This window comes from Aegilops tauschii, chromosome 1 (assembly GCF_002575655.3).
Source record: "Aegilops tauschii subsp. strangulata cultivar AL8/78 chromosome 1, Aet v6.0, whole genome shotgun sequence".
Lineage (NCBI taxonomy): Eukaryota > Viridiplantae > Streptophyta > Magnoliopsida > Poales > Poaceae > Aegilops > Aegilops tauschii.
In genome coordinates, this window is record NC_053035.3 from 69707791 (window position 1) to 69720007 (window position 12217).

The 12217-nt window shown below is 44.6% G+C and overlaps 1 protein-coding gene and 1 long non-coding RNA gene across 2 annotated transcripts; one reads left to right on the forward strand and one right to left on the reverse strand.

Annotated features, from left to right (window-relative positions):
* Nucleotides 1-825: 825 nt before the first annotated feature.
* Nucleotides 826-3886, forward strand: LOC109764648 (glutamate dehydrogenase 1, mitochondrial-like). Its single transcript, XM_073508489.1, has 7 exons — nucleotides 826-1326; nucleotides 1522-1753; nucleotides 2194-2271; nucleotides 2455-2623; nucleotides 2884-2943; nucleotides 3430-3505; nucleotides 3604-3886. Coding segments are annotated over exons 3-7 (327 nt in total). The 5' UTR covers nucleotides 826-1326; nucleotides 1522-1753; nucleotides 2194-2270; the 3' UTR covers nucleotides 3625-3886.
* A 673-nt stretch (nucleotides 3887-4559) lies between these two features.
* On the reverse strand, nucleotides 4560-6172 carry LOC123494609 (uncharacterized). The gene is made up of 3 exons (XR_012200222.1): nucleotides 5396-6172; nucleotides 5214-5309; nucleotides 4560-5129 (listed from the first exon to the last, which is right to left on the reverse strand). It is a non-coding gene; the product is annotated as an uncharacterized lncRNA (long non-coding RNA).
* Between the last annotated feature and the right edge of the window lie 6045 nt (nucleotides 6173-12217).

The window sequence follows — 12217 nt, forward strand, 5'->3', positions numbered from 1 at the left end:
AACACAGGACAAGCCTTTATTGAACAATAAGATGGGGTACAAACAGAAAAATGCAAGTCAAACAACACAAACATGCAAGACAATTGGTGCCACAAAGCGCGTGCAATGGTTCATACCCTCGAGCATCATATTCACTATACTTTGCATGCCGTCGTCCTCAAAACCGTCTATTGTAGATTGCCTCTTGTTTATTCCCATCTCTATGATGTCAAGGCTCTTAGGTATGGCCCTACAACGGGCAAGTACACCACGCGTCATGTGAAGTTCAATAGCTAGCACCTCATATCTAAAGTTCTTTTCTCGGATAACTAGCAGGAGCACTACCTTTTAATTAAAAAGAGTGCATGTCATATATATACATGATGTCATGTCTTGTGGCAGAACACAACAGAAACCCAACCCTTGGAAAACCTCACACTAACTACTCCTAGATTAAACCTACTCCTAAATTAAACCTCCTAGATAAGGCCTTCCACGGCCGCATTCCAATCTGCCATCGTATTATGGATCATTGGCCAACCAACAAAGAAATTCAAGTACCAAATCAATGTTTTGATACAAGTACAATAGAGTAATGATACACGAACAACAATTTGACGCACTATTTAGGAAAAAAACAGAATACAACTGTTACAGTGATTGGCGAATTTAGGGGCCGTCCATTCACTACGATCAAACGGTGGAGAAATAGGAGTTACGAGGAGTTACGATACTAGAATTATAAGAAATTACAAATACTTGTGGGACCATTACAAGATTATGGTGGGGCTAATCAATTTCTAAAAGGATAGATCTGTCCAATTTAGCGTGCAGCGCTGGGAGAAAAGGAAAAGAAAACCTAGCCTCGCACGCTTGTTCCCCGTTCTGTCGATCCCCTCTCCGCTCGCCTCCTCCTCTCCCAGGTCGCTGCGCCGCCGGCTCAGCCGCTTCTCCCGCGTCTTATCCTCCCCGCTCCTCTCCTCGCAGCTGAGTCCTCGACCAGATCGGCGTCCATCTTCAGCGGCGGCGGCATCTTCAGCGGAGGAGGCGGGTGGTCGTGGCGGCGGCATCTTCAGCGGCGTCGCCGGACGAGCTCCACGCGCGGGGGCGATATCTCCACGGGCCCGCGTAACCACGTCCCCTCGCTGACGTCGGCCTCACAAAGAAGAGGTCTAGTCCGCCCGTGCCGCCGAGGAGGGGGAGCAGCCGCGCCCGGAGTAGGTCGTCCCCAACGCCTGCATCTAGTCGTCGACCTTAACTACACTGCAGCCGCCGCTGTTGGTCGAGGTCGCCCAGTTGACACCGGCCCCGCCGGAGTGCAGCTCATCCTGCCCGAGGACATGATACGTACGGTCTCTTGCTCCCCCTTCATCCCCCTCTCTTGATCTCATTGGCACTGCAGCGACAGTACAAATACGTGCTGAAAGCATCTGTTTTCTACGTTACTAGACTATATGTGTGTTTCTTTTTGGTCCTCTACTAGTACATACTAGTATACACGCATAACAATTACTCTGCCTTTGTTCCCTGAATAATTTCTAGGGAAAGGGAGGGACGCCGGCGGGTGATTCCCCCCATTCTGCCAGGGCCAAGATGGGGCAGAAGATGTCATTGGCGCATCGAAGGCTCTCTTTGCTTGATGATGTCAGTAGCATCAGTAGGCACATCGCTGCTGCTGCTGCTGCGGCGGTGGCGGCTGATGATGATGGTGGTGCTTTTGAGCTGATGGCAAGAACCTGCATGGAACCATCTGATCTCATATGTCTGCATTCAGGCACGTCTATTCTTCTAGGATTCAGAGTATCAAACGCATGTTCTCATACATCAACAAGAATAAATATAGGAAGCTGCTTTTATCAGTTAGTTAGTTCTCGGTTGGTTGGTCGGTCGATGAATCGAGCATTGGAAAAGCTCAAGTACTGAGATTGTTATGAGACAAATTCAGTACTCCTTTTTTGTCAACCATTTCATTTGCCTTCTCTCTTTTCTTTCTGAATCTTCGGTCACGCTTACCTTGTGGAACCGTCAGACAAACTGAAAATGAACTGCTTATGTTTTTTCTTATAGGGCTCATTAGTACTGCAGCAAGTAGTACAAGTACACAGTGACCGCATAGCATCCTCCATGTTATTAGACTATATTATCTATACATTTTTTTATCTTTACTAATTTTGAACTTCTCGTGACGCGATAATAATAATTTGGCAATTGTAGGATGAGGAGTTCGCTGCTGATGTTCCTCAGAAAAATACAGGAATTTGTGACAGCAATGACGACTTCGTTCCATTGATAGTGAGTGTTCTATTGCTTTAGTTCTCTTGTATATGCACCAATTGCATCACACATGGACCCATTCATAGCATCATTTTTAGTCAAAACATAATGTCTGACATCATCACAATAGTTCCTCGTTTTCATTTCCATCTCGATCATAATTTTCATAAAATACAATCATTGACATCAAAGATGTCACAGTGGCTGTCAAGAACACCAATGGCATTGACATAGCCAATCTGATGAAGCACTCGGCAGAGAACCGCGGGATCAAGGGCTTCGACGGAGGCGACGCCGTCGACCCGATCTCGCTGCTCATGGAAGAGTGTGACATGCTCATCCCGGCAGCTCTGGGAGGAGTCATAAACAAGTAATCTTCTTCCTCCTCGTCCCAGCTCACTTCATCCTATCTTCTATCAGATTACTGCTCTGAAGCTCAGTTAAAGTATCATCATGGCTGTTATTTTTTCTGTATCTGAAAAAAATTTGTTAATAAAAAGTCCGTTCGATTTTCGGATTTTGGCAAGTACTACCAGGCAGCATAGCAACCCACATTGCAATTTATATTTTGCTGAATTTTAACTGACAACCCTGCTGAAAAGCTAAACCGCTGTTTGATTGGCTTGGCAGTGTGAGAAGGCAGGCCGTCCCAACGTGCCGGTGGCGGAGGGCAGCACCGAGCCTCTCGAGGTATACCCCGCTCACAAAATCTGTCGTTTCGCTGCTTGTTACCGCATTTGCCAAACATTCGAATACAATTGTTCAGAGATTAGATAATGTCTCAGCTATTCAGCACACATTCAGTAGCATGCAAAGCTTCCTCAGAATGGACTCAATATATATACTATTATCCCAAACGGAAGTTGACAGTCATGTCTGAAACCTTGGTTTATTAAGCAAATCTGCAAAACCTGACTATTTTTCGCAAAACCTGACTATTCTGTCTGGCCACATTTATCTTCAGTATTCAGAACGCACCATCTTCTGAACTTGCATATTTAGTACGTAGTATGTATCAGCAGTCCACACATATTTATGGAAAGCTTTCTCAGAATGGACTAGACATCTCTAATGGAAGTTGCAAATCGAGTCTAACACTTTGGTTTGTTAAGAAAATCTGCAATACCTGCCTATTGTAATTGTACCATTTATCTTCAGTTTTTCATCTTCTCCTAGGGACAATGCTGATGCCATTAAAGCGAAGTACATCATCGAGGATGCTAACCACCCAACAGACCCCGAGGCCGACGAGGCAAGAACACCAACATTTTGCCACAAAACTAAGCTGCATTTGTTGACACATTTCACACATTGACTTATAGTAGAGAAATGTACATATTCATGGTGCAGAGAAGGGTGTGCTGGTCCTAGCGGACATCATGGCCAACCCTGGCGGAGTGATGGTGAGCTACTTCGAGTGGGTGCAGAACATCCAGGTGTTCATGTGGGACGAGGAGAAGGTGAATCGGGAGCTCAAGACGTACATGACCCGCGCCTCAAACATAGTTATGATTATTTAGGCAATGTATGTCGTTGTATAAAATGGACAGTAATTATGTATAGTATATATTCGAAAACCATAATTGGCTCAATTTGGAAGAATGCCTACTTTATATGAATTTCTTGCCCGCTTTGCACGCGTTGCTACAAGTGCATTATCATGCCTCAGCCATAATCATTCTGCACAAATATGGAAAGAAGTGTGGCCCCTATTTTAGTCATCTCTGTCATGTTCGCGTGCACAACCTATTTTGCCAATGAGCAAGTTTAGCATCTGTTTGTTCTTCGATGATCTTATGCTGCTTGCCTGGTTCTCATTGTTGTCCTAGTTGTCTAGTTAGTAAGCAGAACTCTGTTAGAGTAAAGCTAGCTGGGACGTCTGTTTCAGTATTGTTACCCAACAGACTTAGACCTAGATTTATTAGTTGTAAATTTGTTAGCTCCATGTATCGCATTAGTTTCGATGCAAAACACAAGCTGCAATGTACCAACTCTTGTCTGACATGTCTATGTCAGTAAAACAATGGTACATGGTGTTCCTGATGCTATTCTTTCTTAGTTTCTGTAGGAGAGGCTGGCATTTGATAATACGGTTCTGTGTGTGCATTGACTGCTGGTGCTGCAGCCAGAATTTTTTCTTGTGGAATGGAGCGAAGTAATCCATCAAGCCAGCTGCATTATTGATTCTGTTATTTTTGCTGGCGAGGTAATAATCTCCCACTCAAATCGTGATGTGAGAGATAGTAGTGTAACCATGATATTTACATCATTGCTCATGTGTTCTATATGCTATAATTTTTCTTCCTTAATTACCCTGCCTCAGCCATAATCATCATGCATTTGTAAGTAGTCACTTATGGTAGTGTTTTAAATGTAAGGATACTCCGATGCAGATAGGTTTGGATCAGATGGTGCAAATGATAGAAGTGGAACATGCAGCTCATTAGCTGTTTTTTTAAAGAACCAATGAAAAGTCAAGCATTTGGATGGACATAAGTGTACAAATAATATGCAAAAACATCAGAACATAAGTGTAGTCTTTAATTCAAAGAACATGCTATGAAGATCAATCATTTGGAACTGCCCTTGAAGTGCCTCTCCGTGTAGCCCATTCATGGCTGTACGAATGGGCTGGACACGGTGTTTGATGGTTTGCGTTTGCATCTTTTCAACTCCACTTGTTTAGCGATAGTCTCGGTGTCAAATTGTTGTTTCACTGGATTACTAGGAGGGGCATTCTTCCTCGGGCGTCCACGTTTACGCTTTGGGGCACCAGATGTCTCTGGTTTGTTTGTAACATCAGGGTTGATGACAATCGTGACGTCGTTGTCTGCACCTTTTCGTTCCTATGGAATGCTGGCTTCGTACTCGTCCTTCTGTAGAGGAAATAGTGGTGCGTTACATTCAATCATGAAAGGTAGGAACTACATGACATGAAATGCTAGTTGTGTAGAACTTACCGTTATAGGATTCTTGTATGATTTTTTCCGAAGCTTGTTGCAATCCAAATGCAGCAGGCTTGAACATATTTTCCAGCTGAAAATATGTATTTCTGCCTGAATTAGATAGCGACACATAGGTTAGGATAGCGGTGAAGCATAGGTAGTGCATGATTGCAAATGTAATTTAGTGTTAGGCAGACCTGTGTGAAATCCTCGGTAATTTTATCTCCGTCCCATGTCAACATGTATTTGAGTGTGTACGCCCCGCAGGAATAACTGTGATGTAAAGTTGAAGTTAAGTATTGTAGTGTACGCCCCGCAGGAATAGTCTTGGTCAAACTCCTTGTTTTGCACCACGGGTTTTGCATTAGGTGTTCCAGTAGAAGTCTGTGCTTTCCATGCGTCAAACCCAGGAGTTGATGAGAACTTGCCATTGCCTGGTTGCTCTTGTTCCTAAAATTAGAAGTTGGTCAATGAACAGAAATTAGCTCATGTTAGCAAGGTGATGGGCCATAGTTATCACCTGTACGTATGCATTCTTCATCGTTGATTGTTTGTTTGTTTGAACTAGGGATCTTAATTCCTGTAACATGAAATGCATAGATGAAAACATAAGAAGTCATGGCTAAAATTGATTTTGTAGTATCGCTTACCTGGAGTTCCTTTTTGAGGTCTCCAACTTCGTCCTCCAGCTTGGACAACCTAGGTTGAGTAGCAATTTTACCCCTTCATATAAATAATAGTAGAATGACAACTAGTGTTGTAGCACTTACTTGGAGCAAAGCTAGATTTCCTTGTAGATTCACTTGATCAATATAGTTAAAAGTATTGATGGATGTCAACAAATGGTTCAGTGTGAAACATCCCCAGTTAAAATTGGGAATTCTTGCGACGTCTTGTACAAGGACAAAATATTTGGCGTCGACGTAATCCTGTACCGTGGGTGCTAATATAGTGCCAATAGCATACAAAACAAAGCTCCTGATGAAATGATCATCTGGAGTTTTGGAGGCTTTAATTTTCTTATCAAGGTCACTCAGCTTATATATATATATATATATATATATATATATATATATATATATATATATATATATATATATATATATATATATATATATGTTGGAGTTAGAGCTAGTCATTCCTGGAAAATATGCACAAAGATAGACTGGATCAATTTTCTCTACTGTCGTTTATGTGAATATAATACGTGGTACGTACTGAATGACTCTGCCATTTGATATTTGTACAGAGTTTTGGATTATGTTGACCTCACTGTTGACTAACGGGTGTAAGATCAGGCGTTCTCACCATGATGCGGATGAGTGGATGAAGAGGAAGCAGTACCGTCGTATCACACAGGCCAGGTGGGTGGTTGCCGGCGGCTCCGTTCCAACATAATCATGTAGGAGCACGATGCTGTGGACGGAGCAAAATTCAGAGAAAAACCCATAAGATCTCATGATGGGTTCATGCACGGAATAGGCAGAATCCATTATTTCGTTTTAAATCATCTCATGCGTTGCCTTAGTTCTAACTCATGACAAGAGCGGGCATTCTCACCTTAAATCCAACATGTGGGCTGACGTCGTGTTCCGCAGGTCAGATGGGCGATCGCCGTCGGCTCCGTTCCCGTGGGTGACGACGGCGGCTCTGATACAGCCGGTGAACAGGGCGGCGGCGTTCGATGGGACTGGCCTTGGAGGAGAAGGTCGCGTGTGGGACGGCGCCCGGAATATGAGTGGGGAATCGGCATTCGAGCCGGCTAGGCCAGTTGGATCGGAGGTTGTTGCAGATAATGGGGGAGGTGGGAGCGGATTTTGGGAGGGCTGATAGATACGCGTGTGATAAGTGTTAATCCATCTACGAGCCAAAAATTGGATGGCACGTATGTTTCTTTTGGCACGTATGTTTCTTTTTTCTTTAAGTATTTTTTTAAGTATCTGCCACGTCTGTTTCTGGCCTGCGTGCGGGCTTAAGCGATCTCTTTGGCTCTTCACGTCTAGTACTACGGGTCCTTCGGATATACATCACTAACACCACGAGTCATCTGATACTACCAGTACCACTGTTGATCCCTGGACCCCTTTTAGCACAAAGGGTCATTCGGAAATGCTAACACCACGAGCCGTCCCCAACGAGTAAGACCGATTCTCATGACAACACTTGGCTATCACCAGTATGTGTATCCCGAACCAAAAACTATGTTCACATGGTGGCCAGCTGGGCGGTCCCACCAATAGCACTTCAAGTACTCCTCGTCTGGACCCCGACTACCGGTTGTTATCGGTGATTCGGACTTGAACTACGTAATGCTGAGTCCGAACGAGTAAGGCCGATAGTTGTGGGCCATCCACTACAAGTAGTACTATGACCATGGCTCTTCACGTCTAGTACTACGGGTCCTCCGGATACATCACTAACACCACGAGTCATCTGATACTACAAGTACCACTGTTGATCCCTGGATCCCTTTTAGCACAAAGGGTCATCCGGAGATGCTAACACCACGAGCCATCCCCAATGAGTAAGACCGATTCTCATGACAACAGTTGGCTATCGCCAGTATGTGTATCCCGAACCAAAAACTATGTTCACATGGTGGCCAGCTGGGCGGTCCCACCAATAGCACTTCAAGTACTCCTCGTCTGGACCCCAACTACCGGTTGTTACGGTGATTCGGACTTGGACTACGTAATGCTGAGTCCGAACGAGTAAGGCCGATAGTTGTGGGCCATCCACTACAAGTAGTACTATGACCATGGCTCTTCACGTCTAGTACTACGGGTCCTCTGGATACATCACTAACACCACGAGTCATCTGATACTACCAGTACCACTGTTGATCCCTGGATCCCTTTTAGCACAAAGGGTCATCCGGAGATGCTAACACCACGAGCCATCCCCAATGAGTAAGACCGATTCTCATGACAACAGTTGGCTATCACCAGTATGTGTATCCTGAACCAAAAACTATGTTCACATGGTGGCCAGCTGGGCGGTCCCACCAATAGCACTTCAAGTAATCCTCGTCTGGACCCCGACTACCGGTAGTTAACGGTGATTCGGACTTGGACTACCATTAATGCTGAGTCCGAACGAGTAAGGCCGGTAGTTGTGGGCCATCCACTACAAGTAGTACTACGACCATGGCTCTTCACGTCTAGTACTACGGGTCCTTCGGATATACATCACTAACACCGCGAGTCATCTGATACTACCAGTATCATTGTTGATCCCTGGACCCCTAATAGCACAAAGGGTCATCCGGAAATGCTAACACCACGAGCCGTTCCCAATGAGTAAGACCGATTCTCATGACAACACTTGGCTATCACCAGTATGTGTATCCCAAACCAAAAACTATGTTCACATGGTGGCCAGCTGGGCGGTCCCATCAATAGCACTTCAAGTACTCCTCGTCTGGACCCCGACTACCAGTTGTTATCGGTGATTCAGACTTGGACTACGTAATGCTGAGTCCGAACGAGTAAGGATGATAGTGAAGGAAATATGCCCTAGAGGCAATAATAAAGTATTATTTATTTCCTTATATCATGATAAATGTTTATTATTCATGCTAGAATTGTATTAACCGGAAACATAATACATGTGTGAATACATAGACAAACAGAGTGTCACTAGTATGCCTCTACTTGACTAGCTCGTTAATCAAAGATGGTTATGTTTCCTAGCCATAGACATGAGTTGTCATTTGATTAACGAGATCACCTCATTAGGAGAATGACGTGATTGACTTGACCCATTCCGTTAGCTTAGAACCCGATCGTTTAGTATGTTGCTATTGCTTTCTTCATGACTTATACATGTTCCTATGACTATGAGATTATGCAACTCCCGTTTACCGGAGGAACACTTTGTGTGCTACCAAACGTCACAACGTAAATGGGTGATTATAAAGGTGCTCTACATTTGTCTCCAAAGGTACTTGTTGGTTTGCGTATTTCGAGATTAGGATTTGTCACTCCGATTGTCGGAGAGGTATCTCTGGGCCCACTCGGTAATGCACATCACTATAAGCCTTGCAAGCATTGTGACTAATAAGTTAGTTGCGGGATGATGTGTTACGGAACGAGTAAAGAGACTTGCCGGTAACAAGATTGAACTAGGTATCGAGATACCGACGATCGAATTTCGGGCAAGTAACATACTGATGACAAAGGGAACAACGTATGTTGTTATGCGGTCTGACCGATAAAGATCTTCGTAGAATATGTTGATGTATCGAAGGAGTTCGGAGTCCCGGATGAGATCGGGGACATGACGAGGAGTCTCGAAATGGTCGAGACGTAAAGATCGATATATTGGACGACTATATTCGGACTTCGGAAAGGTTCCGAGTGATTCGGGTATTTTTCGGAGTACCGGAGAGTTACGGGAATACGTATTGGGCCTTATTGGGCCATACGGGAAAGAAGATAAAAGGGCCTCAAGGGTGGCCGCACCCCTCTCCTTTGTCTGGTCCGAATTGGGCTAGGGAAGGGGGGCGCCCCCTTCCTTCCTTCTCTTTTTCCCTTCCTCTTTTCCTATTCCATATGGGAGGTGGAATCCTACTAGGACTAGGGAGTTCTAGTAGGACTCCACACTTGGTGCGCCCCCTCATAGGGCCGGCCTCCTCCTCCCTTGCTCCTTTATATACGGGGGCAGGGGGGCACCCCAGAGACACAACAATTGATCCTTGAGATCTCTTAGCCGTGTGCGGTGCCCCCCTCCACCATATTACACCTCGATAATACCGTTGCGGAGCTTAGGCGAAGCCCTGCGCCGGTGGAACATCATCATCGTCACCACGCCGTCGTGCTGACGAAACTCTCCCTCAACACTCGGCTGGATCGGAGTTTGAGGCACGTCATCGAGCTGAACGTGTGTAGAACTCGGAGGTGCCGTGCGTTCGGTACTTGATCGGTCGGATCGTGAAGACGTACGACTACATCAACCGCGTTGTGATAACGCTTCCGCTATCGGTCTACGAGGGTACGTGGACAACACTCTCCCCTCTCGTTGCTATGCATCACCATGATCTTGCGTGTGCGTAGGAATTTTTTTGAAATTACTACGTTCCCCAACAGTGGCATCCGAGCCTGGTTTTATGCGTTGATGCTATGCACGAGTAGAACACAAGTGAGTTGTGGGCGATATAAGTCATACTGCTTACCAGCATGTCATACTTTGGTTCAGTGGTATTGTGAGATGAAGCGGCCCGGACCGACATTACGCGTACGCTTACGCGAGACTGGTTTCACCGTTCGGAGCACTCGTTGCTTAAAGGTGACTGGCGGGTGTCTGTCTCTCTCACTTTAGTTGAACCGAGTGTGGCTACGCCCGGTCCTTGCGAAGGTTAAAACAGCACCAACTTGACAAACTATCGTTGTGGTTTTGATGCGTAGGTAAGAACGGTTCTTGCTAAGCCCGTAGCAGCCACGTAAAACTTGCAACAACAAAGTAGAGGACGTCTAACTTGTTTTTGCAGGGCATGTTGTGATGTGATATGGTCAAGACATGATGTGATATAATGTGTTGTATGAGATGATCATGTTTTGTAACCGAGTTATCGGCAACTGGCAGGAGCCATATGGTTGTCGCTTTATTGTATGAGATGCAATCGCCATGTAATAGTTTTACTTTATCACTAAGCGGTAGCGATAGTCGTAAAAGCAATAAGTTGGCGAGACGACAACGATGCTACGATGGAGATCAAGGTGTCGCGCCGGTGACGATGGTGATCATGACGGTGCTTCGGAGATGGAGATCACAAGCACAAGATGATGATGGCCATATCATATCACTTATATTGTTTGCATGTGATGTTAATCCTTTATGCATCTTATCTTGCTTTGATTGACGGTAGCATTATAAGATGATCTCTCACTAAAATTTCAAGATAAAAGTGTTCTCCCTGAGTATGCACCGTTGCAAAAATTCTTCGCGCTGAGACACCACGTGTTAATCGGGTGTGATAGGTTCTACGTTCAAATACAACGGGTGCAAAACAGTTGCACACGCGGAATACTCAGGTTGAACTTGACGAGCCTAGCGTATACAGATATGGCCTCGGAACACAGAGACCGAAAGGTCGAGCGTGAATCATATAGTAGATATGATCAACATAGTGATGTTCACCATTGAAACTACTCCATCTCACGTGTTAATCGGAAATGGTTTAGTTGCTTTGGATCACGTAATCACTTAGATGATTAGAGAGATGTCTATCTAAGTGGGAGTTCTTAAGTAATATGATTAATTGAACTTAAATTGATCATGAACTTAGTACCTGATAGTATCTTGCTTGTCTATGTTAATTGTAGATAAATGGCCCGTGCCGTTGTTCCGTTGAATTTTAATGCGTTCCTTGAGAAAGCAAAGTTGAAAGATGTTAGTAGCAAAAGATGCGGCTTGGATCCGTGATCTGAGGATTATCCTCATTGCTGCATAGAAAAATTATGTCCTTGATGCACCGCTAGGTGACAGACCTATTGCAGGAGCAGATACAGACGTTATGAACGTTTGGCTAGCTCAATATGATGACTACTTGATAGTTTAGTGCACCATGCTTAACGGCTTAGAATCGGGACTTCAAAGACGTTTTGAATGTCATGGACCATATGAGATGTTCCAGGAGTTGAAGTTAATATTTCAAGCAAATACCCGAGTTGACAGATATGAAGTCTCCAACAAGTTCTATAGCTAAAAGATGGAGGAGAATCGCTCAACTAGTGAGCATGTGCTCAGATTGTCTGGGTACTACAATCGCTTGAATCAAGTGGGAGTTTATCTTCCAGATAAAATAGTGATTGACAGAATTCTCTAGTCACCATCACCAAGTTAGTAGAACTTCGTGATGAACTATAGTATGCAAGGGATGACGAAAGTAATTCCCGAGGTCTTCGTGATGCTGAAATCGACGAAGGTAGAAATCAAGAAAAACATCAAGTGTTGATGGTTGACGAGACCACTAGTTTCAAGAAAAGGGCAAAGGGAAGAAGGGGAACTTCAAAAAGAAC

What these genes read in the sequence shown, in the direction of transcription:
- LOC109764648 (XM_073508489.1), top strand. An exon ending in GCAGCACCGAGCCTCTCGAG is followed by an intron (nt 2,944 to 3,429) that starts GTATACCCCGCT and finishes ATCTTCTCCTAG; the next exon opens with GGACAATGCTGATGCCATTA. An exon ending in CAGACCCCGAGGCCGACGAG is followed by an intron (nt 3,506 to 3,603) that starts GCAAGAACACCA and finishes TTCATGGTGCAG; the next exon opens with AGAAGGGTGTGCTGGTCCTA.